This window comes from Verruconis gallopava (assembly GCF_000836295.1).
Source record: "Verruconis gallopava strain CBS 43764 unplaced genomic scaffold supercont1.7, whole genome shotgun sequence".
Lineage (NCBI taxonomy): Eukaryota > Fungi > Ascomycota > Dothideomycetes > Venturiales > Sympoventuriaceae > Verruconis > Verruconis gallopava.
Window position 1 is genome coordinate 899074 of NW_015622143.1, and position 26373 is coordinate 925446.

The 26373-nt window shown below is 54.9% G+C and overlaps 10 protein-coding genes across 12 annotated transcripts; 4 read left to right on the plus strand and 6 right to left on the minus strand.

Annotated features, from left to right (window-relative positions):
* Window positions 1–187: 187 nt before the first annotated feature.
* Window positions 188–2584, minus strand: PV09_02964 (uncharacterized protein). Its single transcript, XM_016356095.1, has 2 exons — window positions 2409–2584; window positions 188–2356 (listed from the first exon to the last, which is right to left on the minus strand). Exons 1-2 carry the CDS (start codon window positions 2566–2568, stop codon window positions 753–755), a joined length of 1764 nt encoding a protein of 587 aa, XP_016216401.1. The 5' UTR covers window positions 2569–2584; the 3' UTR covers window positions 188–752.
* Window positions 2585–2717: 133 nt separating this feature from the next.
* PV09_02965 (uncharacterized protein) lies at window positions 2718–3943 on the plus strand. The gene is made up of 2 exons (XM_016356096.1): window positions 2718–3779; window positions 3835–3943. The coding sequence occupies exon 1, from the start codon at window positions 2908–2910 to the stop codon at window positions 3601–3603; it is 696 nt and encodes a 231-aa protein (XP_016216402.1). The 5' UTR covers window positions 2718–2907; the 3' UTR covers window positions 3604–3779; window positions 3835–3943.
* PV09_02966 lies at window positions 3764–7006 on the minus strand. 2 transcript variants are annotated; one of them, XM_016356097.1, is made up of 3 exons: window positions 5888–7006; window positions 4781–5825; window positions 3764–4722 (listed from the first exon to the last, which is right to left on the minus strand). In XM_016356097.1, the coding sequence occupies exons 1-3, from the start codon at window positions 6010–6012 to the stop codon at window positions 3973–3975; spliced, it is 1920 nt and encodes a 639-aa protein (XP_016216403.1). In that variant the 5' UTR covers window positions 6013–7006; the 3' UTR covers window positions 3764–3972. The 2 variants fall into 2 exon arrangements, with proteins under 2 accessions (XP_016216403.1, XP_016216404.1); XM_016356098.1 differs by having other exon boundaries at window positions 4781–7006.
* On the plus strand, window positions 6629–8030 carry PV09_02967 (uncharacterized protein). The gene is made up of 2 exons (XM_016356099.1): window positions 6629–6943; window positions 7060–8030. The coding sequence occupies exons 1-2, from the start codon at window positions 6746–6748 to the stop codon at window positions 7858–7860; spliced, it is 999 nt and encodes a 332-aa protein (XP_016216405.1). The 5' UTR covers window positions 6629–6745; the 3' UTR covers window positions 7861–8030.
* On the minus strand, window positions 7554–10059 carry PV09_02968 (uncharacterized protein). The gene is made up of 2 exons (XM_016356100.1): window positions 8813–10059; window positions 7554–8753 (listed from the first exon to the last, which is right to left on the minus strand). The coding sequence occupies exons 1-2, from the start codon at window positions 9692–9694 to the stop codon at window positions 8034–8036; spliced, it is 1602 nt and encodes a 533-aa protein (XP_016216406.1). The 5' UTR covers window positions 9695–10059; the 3' UTR covers window positions 7554–8033.
* A 235-nt stretch (window positions 10060–10294) lies between these two features.
* Window positions 10295–11525, plus strand: PV09_02969 (uncharacterized protein). The gene is made up of 2 exons (XM_016356101.1): window positions 10295–10864; window positions 10962–11525. The coding sequence occupies exons 1-2, from the start codon at window positions 10616–10618 to the stop codon at window positions 11118–11120; spliced, it is 408 nt and encodes a 135-aa protein (XP_016216407.1). The 5' UTR covers window positions 10295–10615; the 3' UTR covers window positions 11121–11525.
* On the minus strand, window positions 11457–14231 carry PV09_02970. Of its 2 annotated transcripts, XM_016356102.1 has the most exons (3): window positions 14150–14231; window positions 12583–13973; window positions 11457–12525 (listed from the first exon to the last, which is right to left on the minus strand). In XM_016356102.1, the coding sequence occupies exons 1-3, from the start codon at window positions 14181–14183 to the stop codon at window positions 11914–11916; spliced, it is 2037 nt and encodes a 678-aa protein (XP_016216408.1). In that variant the 5' UTR covers window positions 14184–14231; the 3' UTR covers window positions 11457–11913. The 2 variants fall into 2 exon arrangements, with proteins under 2 accessions (XP_016216408.1, XP_016216409.1); XM_016356103.1 differs by lacking the exon at window positions 14150–14231 and having other exon boundaries at window positions 12583–14143.
* A 1935-nt stretch (window positions 14232–16166) lies between these two features.
* PV09_02971 (uncharacterized protein) lies at window positions 16167–18340 on the minus strand. Its single transcript, XM_016356104.1, has 7 exons — window positions 18141–18340; window positions 18056–18078; window positions 17775–18002; window positions 17682–17728; window positions 17541–17627; window positions 17114–17480; window positions 16167–17061 (listed from the first exon to the last, which is right to left on the minus strand). Exons 1-7 carry the CDS (start codon window positions 18173–18175, stop codon window positions 16529–16531), a joined length of 1320 nt encoding a protein of 439 aa, XP_016216410.1. The 5' UTR covers window positions 18176–18340; the 3' UTR covers window positions 16167–16528.
* Window positions 18341–18478: 138 nt separating this feature from the next.
* On the plus strand, window positions 18479–21184 carry PV09_02972 (uncharacterized protein). The gene is made up of 2 exons (XM_016356105.1): window positions 18479–20739; window positions 20791–21184. The coding sequence occupies exons 1-2, from the start codon at window positions 18787–18789 to the stop codon at window positions 20908–20910; spliced, it is 2073 nt and encodes a 690-aa protein (XP_016216411.1). The 5' UTR covers window positions 18479–18786; the 3' UTR covers window positions 20911–21184.
* Window positions 21185–24621: 3437 nt separating this feature from the next.
* On the minus strand, window positions 24622–25862 carry PV09_02973 (uncharacterized protein; the record flags this gene model as incomplete). Its single annotated transcript, XM_016356106.1, has 3 exons — window positions 24622–24809; window positions 24869–25756; window positions 25817–25862. 3 exons carry the CDS (start codon window positions 25860–25862, stop codon window positions 24622–24624), a joined length of 1122 nt encoding a protein of 373 aa, XP_016216412.1.
* Window positions 25863–26373: the final 511 nt, after the last annotated feature.

Here is a 26373-nt window from a genome sequence, read left to right on the forward strand (position 1 = left end):
TGATTGAGACAAGGGCGACGACAAGGATGCGGGGGAATTACGCGACGTGCGATTGGAGCGTCGGCTAGCGGTTATCACGCGACCTTACAGTACAGTCGCGTCGTTATCCCGCTGGGTTCGCGTCGTGTAGAGGTGGAAGAAGGCCCAACGAACCGGCGAGAGAAGAATTCATTCCCTCCTGTCCATGCCAATGCCTCTCTCCTTTCTGCGTACGTCCAATGCCTCTCTCCTTTCTGCGTGCGTCCAATGCCTCCCTCTTTTCTGCGTGCGTCCAATGCCTCTTTCTTTTCTGCGTGTGTTGTGAGCAATGCCCCTTGTTTTTGTTTATAAGATATCAACTCTCAAATAGGTTAGGCTCATTACACGCAAAGCAAACCGTGCGATTGCTCACGTGTTCAAGCATGAAGCCGATGTGACCACGTCTATTCGATAGCTTCAGTGGCATTGCATGTCCGGAAAAGAGACCAAGCTATAGCATTCATGTCGCCAGCCGCAATCGTTGTATCAAGGGCGTCGTAAGGACGCACCCTTCACGCTGATTCCTAATCCTGCTTTAGGCGATCGAGACACTTGAGAGCATGGCAGATTAGCGATTGACCTCGTCGCAAGAGATTGCGCTCCTTCACATCTCTAGTCGCACATGGCCGTCATTCCCAGATGCGAGTGGTCGCCGAGCTGCAAGAGCTCCTTCCAAGCCCACTAAATTAAAGCAAAAAGAATTCCAAATCTCCTCTTGTGCGACCAAGCTGTTCCTACAGCGGAAGTTCAACGGGATGCCGGTAGTCTTGATTATCAATTGTAACCTTCTTGTATTCCACCCTCACGTGTCCGTTCTTTTCCTCGACAAAGGTACCAATCCCTCTCGTCTCAGGAACCAGACGGACGGTCCGTCTGACACGTTCTTTGTTTACTTCCTCCCAGTCATCCGTGATCAATGACAAACTCAGTCCCGGCGTTACGTATGGCTGTCCAAAGCGTTCCGACACAATTCCTAGCACAGAGTAAATATTGAAGCGCTTCGGTATGTTCCTGATGGCCACTCTGGAGCTCTGATCGCAATTGAAAACTGCGGCTGCTTCCTCGGATAGCTCCACCTCCAAATTCAAAAGCCGTGCAGCGAGGGACCTAGGGTCCACATGATCTTGCGTTCTCTTGATGACCGGCTCACCGTACTCAGCACAGAGCTCCCCCCATCGAGGATGACTGCTTTTGATCGTCTCGGCCTCAGATTCCGGCGCGAGGGAGAGCTCCTGGACAATCAGGGAAAGGTAGTATGATTCAGCGTTGAGACGGTCTTTTTCCGTAACCGTACTGAAATTGAGCACTTTGAGATTGGGTAGTCGAGCGATAGTTAGCATATACCCGTCGTCCGCAGTAAGCTCTCGGCCAGTTGGGGTATGAAGATTGGCATATAATGGGTTATGAGAGATGCGGAGAGAGGTCAAGTCGGGAAAAAATCTGCCGAGATCGTCCACAAATTTCCAGGATGTGATGGAGTTGAAGGATACGTCCAGGTCGGTGACGCCTGGAACAAAGGCCGAAGCCTCTGCTGTGTCGACGGATGATATGTTGTTGTTCTTCACGACGACTTGTCTCAAGCTCGGAAGCTGCGAGAGAGGAGCAATATCCGACAACGAATTGAACTTGTTTGATTCGAGCTTTATGGTGGATAGCGAAGGTGCGGAAGCCAGTTGAACGGATTTGTCGAGCGCGATCATCTCGTTGCTTGAGAACGAAAGCGTTTTCAGCGACGGAAAGCAAGTAATGATCGAATTGACTTCCGCCCATGAGAGAAGAGTGCTCTCCAAGCTCAGGCTCTCGACTCTCGCAAAGATGAGCCTGAAGTGGTCCTGCTCCGTGCTAGATATGCGCACCTGACCGAAGCGATTGCCGTCCAGTCGCAGGATCTTCAGATGTTCGAGTTGCTCACATATCGCTGCGACCTCGTGAAACGAGCCGAACAGATTCCTGCTCAAGTCCAGCTCCCTGATACTCGGACAGACGTCGCGAATTTCTGTTCCTACACGTGGCCTACCGCGCTCGGGGGGTGGTGATTTCCACGCTTCCAACAGCTGGGAACTGACGGCGTGGCGAACGCATAGCCCGTCGAGAAGAACGATTCGTAATTCATGCAAATCGGCCAGTTTCTTGGCGACCTTGTCAAATCCTACCTCCTCGGCTTCCTTGGTACCAAAATGGATCGGCTTCGGCACCGAGGGCGACTGGCCAATTTGAAAGGATATCTTGGTGTGCTCAGATGCATACTTAAAACGAAGGGCTTCTATGAACGTACGTTCGTTGTCCGCAGGCCTTGTGGGTCGAACGAAAGAAGCTGCTTTGGGCTCCTTGCTTAGACCTCTGGAGGGTCAGTATGATGGCCTCACATGGAACAGAGCGAGGCCAAATACATTCAAAATATCGTTTGTTTCCTACTTCGCCGTTGTGCTTGCCGCGCGTGGGATCGTCCCATTCTACACCAACCCATTCACCTTTCGTGCCCTCAACTTCACCAATGTATCTGACGGTGCACAGCTCGCCACCGTAAGAAACACGCTGACCGACGTGCATGATGCGATTGTGTGACCGGATTGTAGCGAGTGTCTGAGCGGACGGGGAACGGTGAACATCAAAGTTGCATGCAGGATGTGTGCCTCAGGCATCACTATCCTTCAGGCGGCTAAGTTGGTTTCACGCGATGGAACTTTCACGTCCTCGACAAAGTTCACACAGCGGCATTGCGTCCTTCCCGTTGTCGCTTCGAATCGCGTGCATATCCGAGACGCTGAACGTACTTTGTGTATCCGGACCGTCCAAAAGAATCACTTGAAGCTAGCGCCGACCGAACTCTCTTCCCACGTTGGTGAACGCGCTTCAAGAGCCGGTACAAGGTGCAAGCAGCATCGAGCCATGGATTATCAGAACCGCGCGGGCTCCAAATTCGGAGGCGGAGGCGTCGCGTCGGCGTCGGCGACGAATCAAGACCGTAGAGAGCGTTTGCGCAAGCTCGCGCTCGAAACGATCGACCTCGACAAGGACCCGTACTTCTTCAAGAACCATGTCGGCAGCTTCGAGTGCAAGCTGTGTCTCACAGTCCACCAGAACGACGGGTCGTATCTGGCCCACACGCAGGGCCGCAAGCACCAGACAAACCTTGCGCGCCGAGCAGCAAGAGAAGAAAAGGAAGGCAAGGCGCGCGAGGCACTGATGACGGGCCTGCAGGTCGCGCCGAAGAAGCAGTACGTCAAGATCGGGCGACCAGGATACAGAATCACAAAGGTGCGCGACCCGATCACGAAGCAGGTCGGCCTGCTGTTCCAACTCTCGTACCCCGAGATCGCCTCGGGCGTCAAGCCCCGGGTTCGATTCATGAGCGCCTACGAGCAGAAGATCGAGGAGCCGAACAAGGACTATCAGTACGTGGTGATAGCCGCCGAGCCGTACGACACGGTCGGGTTCAAGCTGCAGGCAAAGGAGATTGATCAAAAGAGCAACAAGTACTTCCAGTGGTGGGACGAGGACAACAAAGAGTTCTGGCTGCAGATCCTGTACAAGACCGAGCGTGAAGAGAGATACGCTGCCGCACCAGGCCTCGCCAGAAGATGAAGAGAAGACGACAAAGCCGGACTGACTGATTTGCGATTCACGGGCGAAGCTCGTCCCGAAGGATCCGTTTCTGGGGCGGACCTTGATGGAGACAACTTTTTTGTAGGTCGCATTGGGCGAACAAAAGACGCGAGGGAATTGAGAAAGTGATCCTTCAAATCGGGCAGGTTCACTTGGTTCGTTCATACCTACATCGTTGACGCGTTGAGCTTTTAGCTAATTTGTCCCAAGCCTCCCATGTTCAGTAAAGCCGAAAAAGAATAGGGACGAAGACCAGCGTCACTACAAGCAATAATGCATGAGAGTAGCACACTCAAAAAATCAAAAAATACATTTGTGCCAACCTTTTTCTTTTTCCTTCCCTAGACCTTATTTCTTAAACATCGCGAAGCTGGCGGGTGGCATCGTAAGTTGAACAACCGATCTGTTCGCCCGCTTTTCCACCCTCAACGCTGTCGCGTTCTGGCCAGGCCGCTCTTCGAAGATGGCAACAAGCTCGTCGCCCGCCGCATTCAATTCGGCATCCACCGTGACCCAGGCCGTTCGATCACCGTTCGTGTCCGTGTTGATGGCACAAAGAATCTCGACGTTGTTGAAGATTCGGCTCCACGCCACAATGCTCTCCATCCTCCCGCCCGGGAACTTCTCCGGGAGGCCGAAGCCGACGCCGTCGCCGGAGATCTCGCGCAGGTACTGGCGACCACGAGTCAGCACCAGGTTTTTCCTGCGTAGCTCCGCGAGCCGGCTGATCTTGCCGTACACCACGCCGAGCTCGTCGAAGAAGTGCCGATCTTGCGATCTGAAGGCGCCAAACTTCCCGCCGAACATGCACTCCCTGATCCATTGATCGGCCCCATGGCCAGGCAGTCCCGAACCTCCAGAGCCGTCGAAAGATTGCTCGGACCCGTAGTATATGCACGCGATGCCGAGGGTCGTCATGTTCAGCGCGATGGCCGGGAAGATCATCTTGGAGCCGATGGCGTCAGAACAGAAGCGGCCCTTGAAATCGCCACGCCACACCTGGTCATGGTCGTCGATCATCGTGACAAGTTTGTCGCGAAGCCAGGCGTGCGAGCCTTGCCGGAGGTAGGTTGCGTTTCGGAACTGGTCGAAGTACGCCTTCGATCTGGTCAGCGCGCTTTGTCGTTCTTTGCCAATCCGTAGCCGATACACTTACTTGGGGGCTCCAATTTCCCTTGGGCAGGTTCCACAGCGCCTGCTGGAGATCCGTTATGCCGAGCGCAGCGTTAAGACCAGTTTGCGTGACGGTGTCGTATTTGCTTTCGTTGCCGCCGGTGATCTCGCCCACGATCATGAAGTTGTTCTTGCCGATGGACATTGCGTACTCGTGGATTGCGTTGCAAAAGTACCGCGTGGGACCCCATCCCATGTGCTTGACCGTGTCGAGGCGGAACGCGTCCAAGTCCGCGAAGGCGATCCAGTACTTGTAGCACTCGACCAGGGTCTTGAGAGCGGGCGTCGCGACGAACTGATCGGGCGAGCTGGCGCCCAATCTGAAGTCCTTCAGGTTGTAAAAATCGCCGTCGAGATACTCGGGGTCTCGATCCCAGTTGTTGATTTTGCCCTCCCGGGTGAAGATGGCCTCGCCGTCCTGGAACTCGGCCGGCCAGATGGCGGCGTCGGGAAATCTGGACGCGTCGACCTTGCGGAAGGGCAAGGTCGTGTCGGGCCTGTGGTCGGCGTCGTAAAAGCCTTTCACGGGATACACGACGGCACGTTGCAGCGAGTCATCCCACTTCCAGCTCGGGTTCGGATCTCCCTCGTAGCAGAACACGTCGCCGGAGTGGTTGCATATGATGTCTTGAATGACGTACAGGCCCATGTCGTGCGCCTTTTGCACCAGACTCTTGTACTCTTCGCGCGGGCCGAATCGGGGGTCGACGTCGAGGAAGTCTTGCACACCGTAGCCGTGATAGCTGTTCAGATCCGTCTTGACCTGCTTGAACACGGGTCCGATCCAGATCGCCGTGATGCCCATCCGCTTCAAGTAACCCAGTTTGGAGGTCAGACCGACAATCGTGCCGCCGCACCAGACGTTCCCGTGCGACTGCCAGTCGGTCGGGTCCTTGTTTGGGGCGACGGCGTTGTTGGCATCTGAAGGCCTGAAGGCCTCGATGGAGCCAGTGTCGACGACGTTGCCGTCGTTGTCCTTGTAGCCATTCTCCAAGTTGTTGGAAAACCGATCTGGCAGCAGGAAGTAGCTGGCATGTCAGAGTTAGAAGCGTCGTAATCAAAAAAAACATCTCGAGGCGGGTCGACAAACAGGAGCTGATCTTCCCACGCCAGCGGCGACGGGTGAAATGGAGTCCGAGCATTGTTGATGACGTTCTGGATCTCGGGATCCCACACGCTTTGAGCGCTCGTGGGGAGGTCGGAAGTCGATCCCATTGTCGCCGGAATTGCTGCTGCTTCCTTTGGGCAAGATTGGGATTGAGTCAAGCCATGGGTGATCTCCAGATTCGACGTGATTTAGGACGACGGCGATGGAGCCATCGTTTTTATACCATATCTGCAAAGATGCGCGTCTCGAACTCGTCGAACCCAGGTGCATCATTCAGCTGACCGTGAAGCTGAAAGGCCCGTTCAAGCACAGCATATTTTGCACGCTCGTTTCAGCTTTCCTGGTCGCTCGTGACTTTTTTTTTTCCCGCTCTCGTATCTGCAGCCCTCAAAGCCACCAAGCCCAACCAGAAGAAGCGCTCATCTCTTTATCCCAAGCACATGTCAGAAATCGTGCGATTTCGTCGGGACCCTGACCAAGATTCGATAGACAGCGTCAGGCTGCAGCCAGACGGACGCCCAGAGCATGTCAGACGAGCGGTCAAGTCGGGATCGGATCAGAACAAATTTGCGGGGTGCGGCTTTTCATGCCGTGGTCGACTGCAGAAAATGTGTATGTTTCTCTGTTGGTTGCCAGAACCCGTGTCAAGGTTGCAAGGCTGACGACCGAATACGGCAACGCGCCGCCTCTTCTCGTGTCTCTCTCGTTTCTCTCAACCGGGACAGCTCCTACATCGCGCGCACGGCGACGAGAGGAAAAGTTGCACGACACTACTGTCTGGTAAACTAAATAAGGCAGAATGAGTATGCGACCGATGATGCTTCCTTTGTTAGGCCACCAATGACAACGACGATTTCGATGACGATGACGACGGCGACGACGACGACGATGATGATGACGATGACGATATCGTCTATGCGTCTTTGCGCCCTTCGGGCCACGAGCAGCATTCTCAGTCGTCCCCGACGCGGACCTCTGCGCGCGTATTCGTCGCACGAGGACCCATCCCGGCGCAAAGTCGTGATTGTAACCGGCGCGGTAAGTCTCTGGTTCTCCTGCCAGCCCCTAAACAACCCTCACGCCCTTCCCCCCCAAAACCAATCCAAACCTTCCAGCGGCTCTTCGTTGACTCGGAGGCGCCGAACAAAAAAAAGAATCGAGGCATCGGCAAGGCCATGTGCGACCTCATCCTCAAGGACGACAGCGTCGCGCCCCTGACGCTGTACGCGACGTCGCGCGCGGGCGGAGACGTGGGCCTCGCGCCGCGCCGGCGGGACCAGACGGTGCTCTGTCCCCGGCTCGACGTCGCCGACGCGGCGAGCGTGGCGGCGCTGGCGGCGCAGGTGCGGCGCGCAGGCGAGCCCGTCGACGTGCTGATCAACAACGCGGGCGTCAACCTCGACGCCGCGTTCTCGCTCGAGAACGCGAGGGCGACGCTCGACACGAACTACAGGGGCACGTTGGAGATGTGTCTTGCCTTTCTGCCGCTGCTCCGCAACGACGCCGGCCGGATCGTCAACATGTCCTCGGTCGGCTCGAGCCTGAAGACGTGGGGCCCCGAGCTCGCGGCGAGAGTCCGTCGCATAGACACGCTGGGCGACGTGGAGGCGCTGGTGCAGTCCTACCTGGCGCACGTCCAGGCCGGAACCGACGTCGAGGCCGGCTTCCCTGCCCGCAGGAGCTACAGCGTTTCCAAGGCGGCCGTCAACCTGCTGACCAAGATCTTGGCGGCGCAGCATCCCGACGCGACCATCAACTGCTGCTGCCCCGGCTGGATCGACACGAGCATGGGCAGCCTGATCAACAACGGAAAGACGAGGCCGCCAAAAACGCCGGAGCAAGGGGCTCGGATCCCACTGAGACTGGCGTTCGGCGACGTAAAGGGCATATCAGGAGCGTATTGGGCGAACGACAGCGTTAGATCAAAGGAGGACGGAAAGCCGCAGGACTGGTGATTGCTGAGCGGAGCTTCATGCTAACAACGGTTATGCAATGTTCAATCATGGCCTGTGGTTCCTGAACGTCGTCGTCCAAAGACTTCGTTCACGTGATCACGTTTGTATCATAACTATCTACTGTTCGTGTTGGAAAATATAAAACGAAAGCTCAACGCTTTAAACTCAAGGCTTTAAACGCTCAGTGAAGCCGGGCTGATGTCAACCTCGGTGCTTTTTCTGGCCCCCCTGCCCGCCATGCCTGGGTGCTTGTTCCGGATGTGCTTGCTCAGATTGCTGCTGTCACCACTGCTGTGTCCACACCACGGGCACTGATATGGCTTCTCCTTGGTGTGGATTCTTTCGTGCGTGTTGTGCTGTGTCTTTGTTGCGCTAGTGTGGTCGCAGAATCTGCACTTGTACTTCCTTTCGCCCGTGTGGGTCGTTTCGTGGTTTTTCAGCTGCTCTTTTGTGCAGAACGTGCGGCCGCAAGGCTCCGCCGTCGACGCGTCCACGTGCGTGCACACGTACGCGTGATATTTGGAGTGCGCGCCGGAGATATGTCGGTTCAGCTTCCCGCGATGCTTGAAGGTGGTGGAACATCCCTTCCAGCAGCACGTGAATGACTTGGGCCCAAGTTTGCTGGTGTGCGCCTTCTGGAGGTGTTCGTCCAGGTCCTTCTCGCACGAGAACCGGTGGCCACAAATCGAAGCGGTGCTGGCGTCGGTGACCCACTGGCAAATTAGGTCGAGCCGGCCACTCTCCGTTCGAGTCTTTTGCGTGGCCGGCGACACAGCCTGCGCAAGTTCTGGGTTGGGGAGGATTTTGGCCGGCCTGTTTGGGGACCTATGTGTGTGCCTGCGTAAAACGGGCTGAGGAGGATGAGAGCACTTTTCGTGAGTGATGTGACAGGGCTGAAGCCAGAATTAGATGGACACACATTTATGACGTGACGCTGTCGGATTCAACTTACCAGGCCCTGTGCGAGATCGTTTGCCCAATCGTCCATATTGCGCTTCAGTTGATGATGGCACGTGGCCTGACAGTTGAACTCGAGCGGCGGAACGCTCTGACTGCCAGGCAAGGCGTTTTGAAGCGCTACATCGATTTCCTCGTTGGAGAAGACGCTGTCGAAGTGACTGTGAGACCAGCAGTGATCTTGCAGTCCCCCAGCGGCCTCTGATAACGACAAATCGATCCTCCTCCGCTTGTTGCCGCTCGACTGGTGGATGTGATCGTTCTGCTGCTGAACGACGTGGTTGGAGGACACGCCGAGAGATCCCCACGCAACCGACGACGACAAGGAGGAGGCCATGTGTGAGCATTGCTGCAGATCCACGTCGAGACCAGCACCGCCGAAGCCTTCAAGTCCCGGACCAACGGGCAAAAACCCAAAGCATTGGCCCTGTCCACAGTAGAGCGTATCGTAGCCTGCTGCCTCGGGGCCACCCCCGAATTCGTAGAGGCAGCTGCTGTCGAAGCAGGTCGCGTTGCAATGCACCGTCTCGGGACATGTCGCATCGGTGCACGATTCTGCCGCACAGGCGCTGTCGACACACGAATCCACAGCGCAGTGCTCGTCATAGCACGGCTGAGGGATGTGACAGTCGTCGTCGTTGCAAGGAGAGGTGCAGTCAGTCCAGCAAGAGTCGCATTGCAGGTTGAGATGAGCAGAGTTGCGGCACTCGAGGCAGTCAGGAAAGGATGTTATGGGCGCGCCGCACGTAGCAGAGGAGCACTGTCCGTAGAGCGCCGACTTGTTGGCGCTGCTGTTGATGTTGCTGCCGTCCCCGCGGTTGAGCTGTAGGAGAGCGGGAGCTATCAATTGGACGTCTGAAGGATTTGCAGCGGTCATCTTGTCGAGAACATGTGACGGGTCAAAGGCTGAGAGACTGGTTCGACTACGGCGCCGACGCGGATCGGATCCGTGGGCATGGAGCCGTTTTCTGAGGCTGCCGATGAGGGGGGTTAAACCGACAGGAAAGAAGAAAGCAGGATGCCTTTGAGCCTCAGTCACATCCAAAGATCTCTTCTCTGTCTCACGCACACACGCGTGTGAGCAGAGTCCGCGGTCGAGGGGCTGCGACGGCGAAGAAAAAGCGATTCGTCATGGTACCTTGATGGGCGAGCGCTTCACCGCCTCCGCATGCGGCCTAGTCCCCATGCGAGGAACGCGGGCAGTCACCGTCGCCCGCTCGCCCAATTGCTAAGTCAAACTCTCGTTGACGTCGACCAGCGCCACCAAGCATCAACATGTGATTGAGAAGACCGTGCGTAAAGTTAGCTGGGCGTAGTCAAACTGGCCTTTTTTTCTCTCTGGACGGAGCTTCGCGCGCCGTTGCGCTTCGTGCAGAATTCGGACTTCCGGCGCGCGTACGCGCAAACGCTGTCTCCTCATCGCCGTCTCCTCACGTGGTCCGGTCGCCCTCTTGCACGTCCTCTCCCATCGCGCCGAGCCTCACCCCCCAGCACTCTCGAAGTTCTTCCGGCCCTTTTTCTTTCGTTAATTTTTTTTCTTTTCTTTTTCTTGGCTCTGCTGGTTTGAGTGGTGATGGCAGCCTTTTGCGTGGTGACATTCGGCGGAGGGGCAGGTCTTTCCCGCACAGCCCCCCCCTCCAATCATCCGACCGCCGGGTCGCCAGGTACTCGTCGTCTGATAACACTTTCGCCTGCACTGCCACGACCGTGACCACATTGTAGCACCCCTTCAAACCCACCACCCCGAAGCATCCGATACCAAGATCGCTCCGCTGCGAGGACAGAAATCGGCGGCGTCATGGGAAACTGCTGCGGCAAGGAGTCGGGCGGGGGAGCCAGCGGCGGAAGCGGGAACTTCAAGGGTCAGGGCCGCACACTTGGAGACGCTCCGCCTCGACAGGCCGCCGCTTCGGCAGCGACGGCGGGCGGCGCTCCAGCGAAGGCGTCCGTGCCGTCCGGCGCCTCCGCTTCCGGGCCCGGCAGGACGCTGGGCGAAGGCGAAGGCGGTCCCGCGGACGCAAGGTCCGCCGCCGCAGCCGCCGCAGAGGTACGGTCGCAATGCCCCTCGCTCTCAGCGTGTGCCCCGCTCCGTCCTGGGCCACGCGGCGTTTCGAAGACGGGCTGACGTTTTGCATTTGATGCAGGCACGCGCCGCGAAGACGGCGGGAGGCTCCGACAAGCTGTCGCAGAATCTGGCTGCGCAGAAGAAGGCCGGCATGAAGGGCGCGCTCGCGGAGGCCGCGAACGAGAACCGCCGCCAGAGGGAGAACGACGCCGCGGCCGAGGCTCGCAACTGGTCTTGACTGGACCCACCTCTTTTTATTTCGCTCGTCGTCCTCGAGGTCGGCCTTACCCAGCGTCTGCCGCTTCTTTTGGGGGGGGCGCGGTAACGAACCGGCGCCGGAGCCGTACCGGCGACGCTCTTCCCATTTGATCGGAGGGATCGAGGTTACTGGGTGACGATGGAATAAGATCGCACACAATGTTCACGACGCACACGAAAATCAAACCTTTGGCCGAGCGAGGCGGATGCAGTGTAAAACCCTGGAACGTACGTGCCCGTCAACCTAGGACAGACTGCGGGAAAGTCACATCATTCACACCTGTCTGACATGGCTTGGTGAGACCACGCAATCGACGTTTATAGCAGTTACTAGTAGTACATATTTATCGTGTTGTGTTTCGTCACACACATTACCAAACATTATCGTATTCGTACATGCATCTTGCTTTTTGCGCCCTTTGTAAATGCTTCGACCCATATGCTCGACCCATATGCTCGAGATCCAAACGTCAGAGAACCGCGCAAAGAGTGTGAGAAGAAAAAAAAAATTTAGCCACATCCAGAGGGCATCTGCATCGAAACCACCTTGGCTGGTGCGACCCTTTGATGTCGCCTTCCTCATGCCTCAAGCGTCCGCCGTGAAGGTTGCTCACAACCTCTTCACCCCTTAGCGTTTGCCTGCGTTTGCCTGGAGAAAAAGACTAGTGCCGTTCGGGCTTACCGACGTTCCCTTCATGCGTTTGCATTCTACCATGCTTCCTCCGGCGTCCGTCGACTTTCGCCATACGGCGTGATGGGGAACGGCAGTGGGACTAGATCAAGTTTCCTCCAGCCCTTTGTTCCTCGAGCCTCTTGAGTCGTTCCCTGGCCTCAAGCTTGGCCGCCTGCGCCGGGGCTCGCGTCTTCAGCTCTCCCGTGACCTTCTGCAGGAAATAAGGCACTTCGAGGCCGCTCTTGAGAAAGAAGAGCTTGAGATTGCGGGCTTTGTCTTTGAGCTGGACCTGGTTCCTGTCCTTCAAGATCTCCGAGATGCTTCCATTGGCTCCGTACAGGGCCAGAATCTGGGACCAGTGGGGCCCTTTTACCCGTTCGAGGCCCTCCATTAGAGCCTTTTCCTCCTCGGGTGTCCAGGGTCGACGTGTGCTGGGTGGGTTTGCCAGACGACGCTGGACGCCGCTGGTGAAGGGAGACTGGGATTTGGAAGACGCATGGGAGGCGGTGCGTCGGTATTGGAGATGGATCGGTGCATGTGGCGTCTCCGGGCTGAGTGACGAATCGCTTCCAGGGGAGCGCTTCCGCTTGTGACCGAAATTTGACGTTTGCGACAGTGACGGGCTGTGATATCCATTCGGTGAGTGGCCAGAGATGGCGGCATGGGCGGCTAGAGCGGCCTTGGTGATGGCATCCTCGGCAGACGTGGAGCCCTGTTTTATGTCTCGTCAGCGGTTGAAGCACGGATTTTCGACGGCGTTTCCATCTACCTTTGTGCGTTCGAGGTAGTCCAGATTCCGACCCACGCACGTCCGCAGCTCGTCGAGGAAATCACTCCACGAGTATTTGGATGGCAGCTGTGACAGAGTTTCCACGTCATCGCAACAGGTGATCAGGAGCTGTCTTCGTGCATTGTAGCGGCCGATGAAATCCTGCTCGGTCGCTGCCAAGTACTGAGGGTCCGCCCGTCGTCTCAGCAAGGTCAACTGTAGGTCACGTGGGAACAGCTGGTCGACGAGCTCCCGCGGATAGCTGTGGCTTGTTGTCATTGCCAGGAATGCTTGAGTCTTGAGTTCTAGAAAAAGAGAGCCCTCGTTCTTTAGCAGACAAGTGCCCGAGGGCATGAATATGTCCAGGAACCTGTCGTTCAGGTCTGCGAAGGGAACGTCGCGACCGCGGAAGATGCTCGTAGCGAAGACGGCGAGGTTGGCCTTGCGAATCGCGCCCAGTCCCGAGCTTGAGCTGAGCTGGAGCTGGCTGACGTCGATGAACCGGTTCGAGGCGTCGAGCGGGAGCTGTTGCTTGATCTGGTCGAACATGGCCTCCAGGTTTCCGAACGCTCGTCCAGTCGATAGGTCTGGACGTGCCACCATGGCGGCAAAGTCGTCGACAGAATGTGTCAACAGCATGCCGAGGATCTGGCTGGAGAGACTCTCGAGGTTGGACAGGTTCTGAGGGCTTGCGTCCACGGGGAAGTAGTTCCAGCTGAAGTTGTCGACGGGGGAGGGATACACATTTGCCGTCTCGGGCGGCATGCATGTAGCGAACTGTGCGCTTCGGCCCAGCGTGTATGCGGAACCGTCCGGGTGGTCGTACCCATTCTGATCCGCGGACTCGTTGTAGGTGGCGACGGTGGCGCCCGGAGTGCTGGGGGAGAAGAGCACGTCCGGTGCCAGAGAGCTGTAGGGGCTGTGGTAAGATCCGTTGGACTGCAGAGGCGTGCCGGCGGTCAAGTCGTTCTCGACGAGGGACCAGTACTGAGCATGGTACGGGCCGTAGTCAGACGCGGCAGAGAACTTGCTGCTCGAGGCGGAAGGCGAGCGCGTCACGCTGGCTATCATTCTCTCGTGGGCCAAGCTGTACATGTCTGTTATGTGCGCCATGGACGTGGCTTCGTGGTGCTCATTGCGTGGCGCGCTCGTGGTGCTGGAGCACAGCGGCTGGTGCGGGCGTCCGGTGGGGAGGCGAGGGCCAAAGGGCAGACTGGTGAGCAGGAAGTCGTACAGCTCTTGACGATCAGCAGCGGCGATGTCGTGGGACGTGGCAGAGTCGGCGCGTCTGCGCTTGCGTGATCTTGGGCTTATGTCGTCGGGGCAGCAGGCCTGGTGCTTAAGCTGAGGATACGGCGCGTCCTCGGATGTAGCCGTCGCATTGTTCGCGTCTGATGCGTGTCAGCAAAGAGAGCCCTGTGGGCGGACGAAAGCATTGTGGGCGACACGGCAGACCACGCAAGCGAAGGACGGGGCCGCGCTGCGCTGCGGAAGGGGAGGAGGAAGAAGAGGGCGACGAGAGGGGGGATGGACAGGTTTGAGAACGAGGCGGAGTGAGTACACGTACGGTGGAGGACTTGCAGAGGCGGCTGCAGCATCATCGTCAGAGGGAGGTTAGTGGGCGCACCAAGCCCTAATCGACACTGGAGGCGGGCTCGGCGGATCCAAACTTAGGGGGGCGCTGGGCGGGGACGGGGCAGGCCGCTGGGGGACGCTCGCTGGGGCCGACCCAGTAGACGGCGCGCTTGGGCTGTGGGGGAGGGGCCCGCAAGGGCTAGAGGGTGCGCGCAGAGGCTCAAAGACTCGGGCGACGAACGACGATCGCAGCAACACACAGGCGCCGATACACGTGCGCACATGCAAAGAAACGAGCCGCACTCTGCTCGCCGAGCGTGAGAGTGTGAGAGCGCGCGTGCGTGCGTGCGTGCGTGTGTGTGTGTGTGTGTGTTTCGCGGATAGGTGACCCCGTGGGGCAGGTGGTGGGCTTAAATCGTCATGGCCCAGCAGCGTCGCTGCGCAGCTTAACCGGCTGGTATCCGGCCAAGTTCACATGGCAGCTGCCGGCCTCAGGCTGGCTGCGCAGCGTTTCAGAGTAGCCCCCAGCACGGCGGCGCATTTCCAGCACGCAGCCGGCGCTCGACGCGGTCCCACGGCGCTGCGCACGCTCACCCTGCCGGTACAATTTCCTTTACGGCCTTCGCTAGCACTCGCTTCATCAAGCGAAAAGTCTAATCCGTCTCTCCAGCCAACACATGATCCCCCATCTTTCATATACTTCTGCAGCGCCGTCGCAACCGGCAAATATGCTGGTCCAGTCCCGTCGGTTACCTTGGTTGACGGCGCGGCATACCGGCGTCACGCTCCCTCCTCGGCAAAAGACATGCTCTCCCTCCAGCTGTCGGCCTGGCCAAGAGCGGTCGCGTCGCGTCTTGCTGCGCTCTCATTGGATCCTCTGGCGGAACCGCCCCGTCGCCCTGGCCCAGCGCAGCCCCCCGAATCTGGCGTCTGCGCCCTCCTTGCTGGCCTGTCGATGCTCAGAAATGCGCATTTCTGTCTGTCGTCCTGGCGGCCTGCGCCAGCTCACCACCACGTCCACCACGCCCGGCTATCCGCACCAAGCCAGGGCACCAAGCGAAAGCTGATCCCGAGCCCAGGAGCCAGCCGGTTCTGTCCACCACCCATCATCGTTTTGACTTCGCGATGTGAGCCGTCAGAGCCTCCGTCCCAACCTTCTAGCGAACTTCCGACGATGCCAAGCACGAGGTAGCGAGGACGGCGGAAAGTAGCGAGACGTTGGTTAGAGTGACCTCGGACCAAGTCCATTCGGACCTCAGCTGGTGACAACGGCCATGAGCCTCTGCCTCTCTAGCGCCTTCTGTGACATCGTGCCCACCGGCCCACCCGGCCGCCGCGCCCGAGCCGTACGCAGTACGAGATGGCCAACGTGCCCAACGAAAACCCGTCAGACTTCCGGACGAGGGAACAAAGAGGACATGGAGCGCACGAGCGCGCGCGTGCGCGCTCGCTCCACCCCACACTTTCCAGTCTCGGCGGGCGTCGCCACTTTCTGACGGCGTGGGCCGCTTTGGGAACGTTTTGAGAAACACGCCTTGGGCTACGACAGTGGTGATCTGATCGGCCGTTGCGTGATGCGCTCCCGTTCGTGGCACACGTGTATCAGGAAAAGCCTTTTTGCTCGACCGAGACACCGCTTCAGGCTGCTGGGACAAGGTCTGGCCCAAGGCAGCGTCCGAGCCGAAAATACTGGTCAAGGTACGGATAATTCGGTTATCGGATGGACCAGAACGATAGGATGGATATGCACGGCCACGCGACAGGACGAAAATCTGCCCTGAATCGCGGAGCAGTGGCAGACTCCAAACGACTTGAGCTTATCCTTCAGCAAAAAAAAAAATTTGTCGCACCGCTTGCGCAGCATGACCGCGATTTGACCTGGAGCGTTCTCGGCTGTGCTTGCTCTCAGTGCGTTCGCTACTCACGCCAGGATTGTGAGAAAAGGTCAAATGACACGACGCATGGTAGGGGGGCAAGTTTCGAAACACACAAGGTCAAGCGAAAACCGATTTCAAACGCCCTCAAATCATCTTGCATTTGGACTGTGCACAAGTACTCTTGACTGCTTCGAGGACCCACTTTTTGCATAGAATGAGGCCTCACATTTGACAGCTCGATCTGCGTAGCACCGCTCGGACCCCGCCCTTCATTGCGTTCTTGCATAAAAAGGCCATTGCGTACATGAATTATGTTCATCATGCAATCTGGATTACGCGCTGCAACCACACCAAGAGGGCCTTGCTTACCTGCACGATGGACAAGCGTCACAATGCTGCTGCGGATCTGAGCAATCCAACCCCCCCCTTCACCCTTTTCAAACTTCGCTATTATACTTTTTCCTCTCCTTTTCAAAGCGATATGAGGGGGAGGGCTATGTGCTCCCTGGCCCGCCTAGCAACGCAAATCTTCGCACGATGCTAGGGCCAATTTCGTCGTACTCTGCCTTTGTGTGGCAGTAGCTCCTGAACTCGGGCGTCTGGCCTAGTAAGCTTCCTCCAAACCATGGCCCGTGCCGTTGTCGTTTGTGTGTGATGACCTGAACGTCGAGCCCGCCAGATTTAGCACCGCCACTGCGTACCTCGCTCGCTCGTATCCGCGCGTCGACCAGGTGCCTGATGTCCCGCTGCAGTCGGCGGCCAAAGTCTTTGTACAATGTAGATCCTCCTGAAAGCACAATGTTCTTGTACAGACCTCTTCTCACGTCAATAGGGGATGTTTGAATGACGGTGTCGACGATGTTAGGCAACGGCGTCAGGAAATCCGACGAGTATATTTCCGGATTGAAAAAGATCTCCGGAGCCAGAAATCTCTCGTAGCCAACGTCCACAACTACAGACCGTCCGTTTGGGTAAGTCACGGTGTGCTTGGCAAATCGGTCAGGCTCACGGTCGAACCGAGCGAATTCTAGAAAGGATCAGCGATCAGGTAGGGCACTAGGGCACAGCATGGAACCTGCCTTTGACGATGTCGGGACAAACATAACAAAATTCTTCCTTGATCTTCTCGGCTGTTTTCAAGCTGCTGTCCGGTTCGCCTCGGTCGCGCAAGAGGGATTGCACAAAGTATGTAATATCACGACCTGCAATGGGTATGGACTTGATTGATGAGCCAATGACGTATCCCTCGGCCACAGGGATAACGTGTGTGACACCTTCGCCCGAGTCGATGACGGTGCCAGTCAGAGATCGATCCTGCACCTTTGATGAAGTCCATGACGCAGCAAGAGCAAGGACAGCTTGCACTGCAATGTACAGACCGGCACAATTGAAAGACTCGAAGAAAATTTCCGCCGTGTTTTCTCTGTTTTCCGGTGGATTGAGCGGCTGCCGATCAGTCAGTCTGAGAACGAGACATTTCAAAGCAATAGCGCATTGCGATCTTACCGGCTCGGTTAGAAGGAAGTAGTGATCTTCAGGTTCAACACGTAGGTACTTGAAAATAGAATTCGACCAAAATCGTTCCATATGGTCCTAGTGGTGGTGTCAGTCGGATATCCATATATCATCATGCTTAGAGAGTTGTACCCAGTTCTCTATTTGGCCGTGCCTGATGGGATAATGGATGCCATAGCCTGACCAGTGAGCTATTGTTCATAAGCTTTTTTTCATTCGACATACCGGGTCCTGCCGCTGCTGCCAATGCTTCATCACCGATGAAAAAGTCTAGATCTTCGGTGCCTCGTTTTGCTGACAGGTGGCCACTAGGGCCAGCGCCACCAGTGAGGAATGATGGTTTGTTCGCGACGGCTGGTCGCCCCGATCCTGAGCCACCAGTGCCGCCGGTGGGACCTTTTGTCGCGATTGCGGTGGGAAATACGAACGAGGGAGAGTCGTTGCCGGCAAAGCCTGCGATATGTATGAGCAAGACCTCGTAGCACAATTGGTTTGCTGTTGCCCACCAAGCTTGGAGTACCCGGTACCGCTGTTGTTGAAGAAGTGTCAGCAGTCTATATTGATCTTCCGCGGTGATCCAAGTCTACATACTTGTCCATGACAACGGCGGGTGTTTGAGGAGCCATGGTGAAGCTTGGGGTGACGAGAAATCCCCAAGAGCGAATCGTCAGAGTATCGTGGAATAAGGAAGGGAGCTGATGAGTGGCTCACTGGTTGTTTCAGTGTCTTCTACGACCACAGCATCGATTCCAACAGGTCCAGGCACCTGTGTGAAGCTGCGCTGAAGCTTGGGCTGGAATGACGAATGTCGCTGTGCGCACAGCCTGGTCATCGCCGCCCCGCGATTATGGCCTTGTTGCCTTATTTCCAGCAAAATCACCGAGAACGGTGACAACACGAGTGCTTTCAGTCTTCGCACCGATGACCAGAGTCACTTTGGCCTCATGCAAAGGATTGGTCGGAACTTCGATGCACTCTGCACGCTGTTCTTTGATCGGCAGCGCTCCTCATCCAAAGAGGGAGTCTTCATAGGTGCATGTTCTTGTCGATGTTGCACACGCAATGGCTCTGGCTGTTCTGATAACTGCGCAGAACAGTCGCGCTTTCTCAGTTTAGAGAGGCTCGTTGCTCAGCTGTGCTTTCCCTCTCCAGCTCTAGAAGTGATGGCCGTAGCGCCTTCCTACGGACGCACACGGTCACCAGCGGCAATCACGCACAATTCGTCGCTCACCATAATATGCTCGTCCTGAAAGTCATCCTCATCCCCCTTACCATCTGTTTCCGTCGTTCATTGGTCTCCTCCCTTCGACACGGCGTCCTGCGGCGTCTCAGCCGTTCTATTTCAACTGAATTGATTATTACTTCTCATTCAATACCGCTGCGTCGCATCTCTCACTCAAGTCGCTCTTTCGTTTTCCGAATCATGAAGAGACATAGAAACAAACACCGTGCCGTAGACGATGTGTACACCATCGTGGTCCATGCCGGGGCAGGCTACCATTCCGTTGCCAACCAAGATTTACACCTCATGGCCTGCAGTGATGCATGCAAAGCCGGGATGGCGGTTCTTCGGGCTGGCGGAACTGCCGTCGATGCAGTGGAGATAGCCGTCAAGGTTCTCGAGGATCGTGAGATTACCAATGCTGGATATGGAAGCAATCTGGCAATGGACGGCGTAGTGGAATGTGATGCCTTGATTGTTGATCACATGGGCAGGAGCGGTGCCGTCGGAGCATGCCCACAGATTAAGAATCCGATCTCGCTGGCGAGAATGGTCCTTGATAAGAGCCTGGTTCAATTGACGCTGAGACGCGTTCCGCCAAATTTGCTAGTCGGACTAGGTGCTGTTGATTTTGCTTCAGAAGCAGGTATCCCGATCCTCCCATATGACGCTCTGGTCTCTCCAGGTGCGCGTGAACGTTGGCTGCGATGGTCGAAAGACCTTGAACGAGCCGAGTTCAAAAAGCGTCAGCAAGAACGCGAATCACCATGGCAGTTCCAATATCAAAGGCGGCCCGCGGATCCAATGCAGCGCGATTTGCATGACAACGCTGCACGAAAGGCGCACGCAGATAGTATGCTTCGTCACGCCAACAAAAGAGCGAGAACTTCAGAATCATCACCTTCTTCTGCTGGCGCATTGAACGCCACTTCTCGATGGGCTTTCCACATGCCACAATCGACGGCCGCGCAGAATGAGCACAGTGAGACTTCAGAAGGTGATGAGGGCTACATCGATGTTCATGATTCTCCTGGTTCGATGACCAAGCCTTCTTCGAGTTCGCTGATCAACAGCTCCCAGGATTTCCGAAGCCTCCTTACTCTATCAGAAACAAGTGTTGTGGAGGAATTTGCACCATCTATCGAAGGTTCCTTCGATGATCGTGGAGACGAAGACTTGATTGATGATCCATCACTCCTTACTTTCGAACAGCGAGCAAAACAAGTGGAGGAAGCCAACGACAGCGAAGACACAGTCTCAACGAATTCTACATTGCAGCTACCTTCGCTCTCACCGTCGCCAACCAGCGGCTCCATAACCGAACGAGATAGGCCCATCATCTGCACGGCTGAAACTATCTCTTTCAAGAATCGTGTTCAGTCAGAATCCTACAAAATCCCCGAATCAGTGCAACCTCTAGTATCGACGACTTTTCCTGCTCCTGAGACTCCATCACTACCTAGGGCCTCATCTCTCAATCTTGATTCGCAGACATTGCCTCAGCTTAGGCAGGAGGATAACATTACCGACACAGTTGGAGCGATTGCAGTCGACAAATTTGGAAACATCGCTTGTGGGGCATCTTCCGGTGGCATTGGAATGAAGCATCGTGGCCGCGTTGGCCCCGCGGCACTTGTAGGTGTCGGTGCTGCTGTAGTGCCAGTCCACCCAAATGACAAGTCCAAGACTTGTATCTCTTGCGTCACAAGTGGGACTGGTGAACACATGGGCACAACACTTGCTGCTTCAGTCTGCGCAGATCGTCTCTATTCAAGCATGCAAAAGAGTAAAGAAGGCCCGCTTGAGCCTGTCCCTGAAGAGGCTGTACTGCGTGGATTTATTGAACGTGAGTTCATGATGCACCCAAGTGTTAAGAACAGTAATTCCACTGGCGCAATTGGCATAATCAGTTTAAAAAAGTCGCGAGATGGCCTCTACTTGTACTTTGCACACAATACAGACTCATTTGTAAGAACCTCCTACTGCTCAAACTGGCCAAATATTCATTAACTTTTGCAGGCATTAGCATCCATGTGCTCGGAAGACGAGGAGCCTGTTACGGCCATGTCGCGCACAAAGGGAAATGCAAGCATCGCGGAAGGTGCCCGCTCAATGCGAATTCGACACAAGAATACTTAACACATGTACACCTGGAACTTGGCAAATTTTTTGCCTTGGTTTAGTTCGTACAAAATGGGGAGATGCATTGGAACGAATGAACAGGTGCCTGCAGAAAGATGCGTATTGAAGGACAGATTTCATTGCACGCTCGTCATATGTGGATCTCTTTGTCCAATATTTCTGTACTATCGCCCTTTACCTGTAGATCAAACCTGTGTACTATATCATCATGACGATGAAACCCTTCCGGCTTCTACTTGTCTTTCGATCAAGAGACGTTCAACCAACCCATCTGGTCCGTTCACTTCTCAAGTTCTCCATCATGCCAAGAGGCAGCATGCTCTTCTCGCCGAAGGAAATATCACCAAATAAATCAACTACTTCACGTCCATACAGCTCAAACGTCCAGCGCTCGTAAGAACTCAAACTTCGCCAACCCATGTTACCAAGGCTGGTTGAAACACTGTCCCGCACCACAGGCGTAAGTTCAGCGTCGTCCATCTTCGGGACGTCCAGCAGATTAGAATACGCACGCGCAAGGTGCGAGCTACATTCCTCTCTGAATCTGGAGAACTCCTCGAAAGACATGAAATCTGCATCTGCATCTTCCGGTACGTATGCGCTTTGTCGCGTGGGACGCAAGATGAGTTCCCCGTCTTCATAACGCTTCTTCGCCCTCTCGTACTCTTCCTCGTCGCGCTCAAAAGCAGCCTGGATCGCCGTTTCCGTTGCCTTCGGCAGGTTACCACGCATAGCAAGCGGCTTGACGAAGGGATTATGTAGCTCCAGACCGCCCACAGAGAGCGGGAAGTAGAAGAAAGCGTCCGGTATCGTGGACGCGTCAAAGCCTGCGTCACAGAGCTTGCGTGCTGGATCCCCGATCATCTTGCGCAAGTGCTCGTGCGCACTGGCTCCTTGCCCAAACAGCTGCGTTTGCACCGAGGCGAAACACTTGAGGATGGTGTCTACGTGGGCGGTGCCGAGGCAGTTGGCAGGGTGGCCAAAGTTGTTGGAAAGAAATCTACAGGCGTACGAGTTCCAGGCTTGGATCCACGCAAAGACGCTCGAGCAAGCTTCGAGCTGGCGCTTTAACTCCTTGACGTGAGCGTCCAATTTTTTGGTGTCGATGACCCAGGACTTCGTTTCCGTATCGAGCCTGAGAAGACCCCACGTCACGTCACCGCGAGGGAGGCTATCGGGAAGAGTACGCGAGCGCGAAGTATCCTCGAAGATCTGTACGCAGCCTGTTTTCTCTGCATTAAGTTCAAGGCCCATCATGTCCGAGAACTCCTTGATAGTCTTCCAGGCCTTGATCACGACCTCCTCTTGACCCCAAAACCACAAGTCGTCGTGGAATCGGTACAGGTCGACGCCTCCGGTCGCCTTGCTAACGGCAAAATCAAGGCAGAACAAAATCGCCTCGCTCAAAGCGTCGCTTAAAATGTGCGTCATTGGAATACCGCGTTTTCGTTGCCTTGGTGCGATGCCGCACCCGCTCGACGAGGTGTTCTCGTCGGCCCAGTACACATATGCCTGTAGAAACTTGCGGAAGAAGTTCAACCACTTTCGCTTAACACCGAGGAATTTTAGAACGGCAAAGATGGAGTCATGAGGAATCGACGGTCCGAACCATTTGAAGTCAGATTGCAAGACTGTGCACTCGCCGTACACCGCAGTCTGTACAAGCATCTCTGTGGTGACGAGCCTGTGCAATCGATCTTTTTTCTGTATAGGGCTTTTCAAGTCGCCATTGGCTGGTCCGTTGTCGTGGTCTCCATAGTCGCCTTCCGCTTGCTCCATGCTTTTGGGAAGCTGCAGCATGAAAAACTCATTTTGATATATGCTTCTGCGGAGAGCCCTCACGCTGTTGTTCACGTTTGTCCCAGATGTTCCCAGAAAGTAATCCCTCCGTTGTTTGGACTTCTTGTCCATTGCTCGGTATGGAGCTTGCGACCACGCTCCAGAGTGGAAGAACTTTTCAAATGCTTGTTTCATGAGAACTGCCCATTTCATTCCAATCCATTGCAGGAAGATTGCTTGATGGATCTCTTCGTCGTAGTACACGCGGTACTTTCCGTTGAGCTGCCGGCGTTGCTGAAGCGAAATTGGCTTCTCCCAGTCCCAAGAGTTGATCGAGTCCAAGTCCATGTTAAGCACGTCCGCAATCTCGTCTAAAATCTCCTCCTTGTCCTTCATGTCCCTAAGCTCTTGCCGCTTCGAACCACTGAAAAAATCGGCACGAAGCAGTCCATCGATGCATTGCGAAATGGCGTACCCGTCGAGACGTTTGGGCTCCATTTCTTCGAATCTTCCCATCGCAAGCTGTAGCTCGTGTAAAGGACTGTGCTTAAGCTTTTTGCTCTGCCGTGTAAACTCGAACAAGTTCTTGAGGTAGGCGTCAATGGCAGGTTGATCCTGAGGGCGATCCTCGAATGCGTACTGGTCCCACTGTTCGCGCTGCTCCTGCTTGTCCTTGCGTGACACTGGAACAAATCCAGAGCTCGTGGATGCGACGTCACTGTCTGTATCCATAGCTTCTCCAATTTCTCCTTCATCTCCATTGGTAGTCTCGAGACTATGCAGCCATTCCGTGCATAATTTTCCAAACAACTTTGCGTATAGTAACTTCCGTTGCTGTCCCTCAATTTCGCGTTCAATAATGCTTCTCCAATCCATAAGCTGCTTTTGTGAGATGCTGGGATCATATTCCGCCTGCGCAAGGTAGCGGCGGATATTCTTTATGCTAACGTCGGCACGGTCTAGAGAGATGCCATTTTTCTTTGCGTTGTTGATTAGAGTCTCAACCTGCTTTTTTGTATCATCATGGCTGAACGCTTCTCCCAAAACGTTGCACTTTTTGGCTTCAAAATTTTGAATGTAATCAGAGAGCCGCTCCAGCTTGCGCTTAGTCACATGATGAAGCGTGGTAGTGCTAGCTTGAAGCGACGTCATGATGAGGAAGTCTAATATTGTCCAGTATGGTTGATTTAAGATATGTCATGAAAGATTGTATGACTGCTTATGTGTTTTGAACTAAGATAAGGATATATTCTCTGGCTTTATAGTTCGCTCGCGGTGACCCTTTCATCCCCAGGCGACGCCACCACTGTCCGGTGTCCCATTTTGAAACGCCCTTTGACAGAAATATGAATGTCTTCTAAAGATTTAGAACATATATCTAAGACGGCCATGCCTATTCAAGACTCTTAAAAGGAGCATCATTGACTCAGATGGTGTGGCTAAGTAATCTACTCATTTGATTGGTTGAACGGCTTCAGGCTGAAGCCTAGGCCTCAAGATGTTAATGTAGGCATCTGTTAGGCGTGCAGCAGAACTTTAAGCCTCGTGCATGGATTTCATGGTCGAATCAATGCCCTCTAAACCGTTATTATCGGGTGATGGAATGGTCAGCGACCATTGTAAAAAGCTCGGGGTCACTAAGCTAATTGAATGCCATGATTCACAACCAATCCTGCAGCAATGCTCACTCAGATCAGTGCAACAAATCAATGGGATTAATGCGACGGTGCCATACACAAAGTACGACTGCGAGTTGTTGGATGCCTCATGTTTAAATGAAACGTGTCGGACCTGTACTACCCACCCTGCATCAGAAGCCGGTGAGACGACCATGTAAATCGTTGAGACCTCCGTCTAAGCCTTTACGACTCGATATGCGCGGTGAAACTAAGAACAGGAACCAGACTCTTTATCTGAAAGCAGTTTGCTTCATCGTATCGGCGTGCTTCCCCCGGGAGCAGGTGTGCCCGCTGGACTGGAGATGCCATCTGTAACCTTCTTCTTCTTCTTCCTTCGCGGAATTAATGCTGGCTTAACATCCCACCCGACCGGCAGATTGAGCGCCGTGCCACAAGTCAGACATTGATTGTTTGGCAGAATACCCGGGTCACAAAATACTGAGGCTTCCCGTTTAGCAAGTGAAAAATTGGTGAGGAGGTACATGGCAGGCACTTACTGCTCAAACACACGCTACAGACATAGCCGATGTCCACAACTTTTCTATGGCAAAAACATGCCGCTCGGAAATCTACCTCTAATTTTCCCGGCACGTTTAAGTACTGCCGCGATGTAGCATCGGGCAGGTAGCCCATCATAAGATATTGCAGAAGCCCTGAACCGCCTGTCAAATCCTCTGGGTCAGGAGCCAAGTATATGCCATTTGTGGCATCGCTCGCCTGCTGTAAAAAAGTCGTCGAACCCGAGAGCTTAAGCACATCCAGCGGGATCTGTAGTCTCTGTGCTGCGAATATCGAGTTCATGACGCTGATGTACTGATCGGCCAAGTCGCTCGATACTGAAACAATTAACAATCGCGAGATCAATTTCTTCTGTTCCAATTTTGTGGCGGTCTGTGTAGTTTGCAGGGTGACTGTTGCCGTGTCTGGAGGAGGGCTGATGAGCAATGTCTGCTGATTGATATACGTAAGTGCCGTTGTCAGACTTCCAGCGATCTGCGTGCAGTCTGTACCCGACGCCCCAGTCAGACTCTCCGGGTCTGTAGAATCCATAAGCTGCCTCAAGTTCGCTAGGATCTCTTGCTCAATCGCCAAGAAAGGGCGATACTTGTTCGCGTACTCCTCAGTGGCATGGTGGTTTACCGTCCCATTCTGCGTAGAGTGTAGTGAAGGGGCATTGGATCCTGGCGTCGGATATAGCCAGGCAACGCGGTCGGTGTGCGAGGCGAGAACGGCAATCTGATTGGAACCGTTGATGGCGAGGTGCGCGTTGATGAAGAGGAGAAGGTTGGAGATGACATGAGATAGGGATATAACAGGAGAAAGCGTGTCCCAGGCTATTGGGTTCGTGTCGAGGATGATTGTAAGCAGGGACGCAGGAGTTCCGCCTAATTCAAGCAATCAGTACAGTCGTGATGGGACGAGGCTGAAGGCCCATAGACACGTGCCGACATTGGAGCTATCTTTCCGGTTCGTGGCGTCTATGGAGTCCATAATGGCGTCTCATCGCCGTTATACGGCGGAAAGAGTCAGTATGGGTGGTATCGTGGATCTAGTCTGCGCATGAAGGCGTGGAACCGTCAAGAAGTTGGGCGAGACTCGTAGAGAGACAAGATTTGAAGTTCATTCGTCGTTTGTTCTTCTTTGGGAAAGGTGGATTCGAACAACCGAAATGCATGCTCTTAGTTCCCCCAATACCATGAAGGTGATTTTGGATTCCAAACCCACTCCGGAGCCGTTTCTCGTAAATTGATCGCTCTAGAGCTCATGAATCCACTCAATTCTAGTTCACCATGATAGTTCTGCTGTCTTTACTGGAACTAAGCTTCGGCACAAGCGCCCAAGGTGCAGATGCACACAATTAACATTGGAAACCTTCATATGTGTTGTAGATTCAACGTTAATACCTATGTCCATCACTTTCATGTAAAAAAAAAAATTAAAGCAGCATTAATAAATTGCGAAGCAGACCGCCTTTACAGCGTACAAACTTGCGCTAAAATGG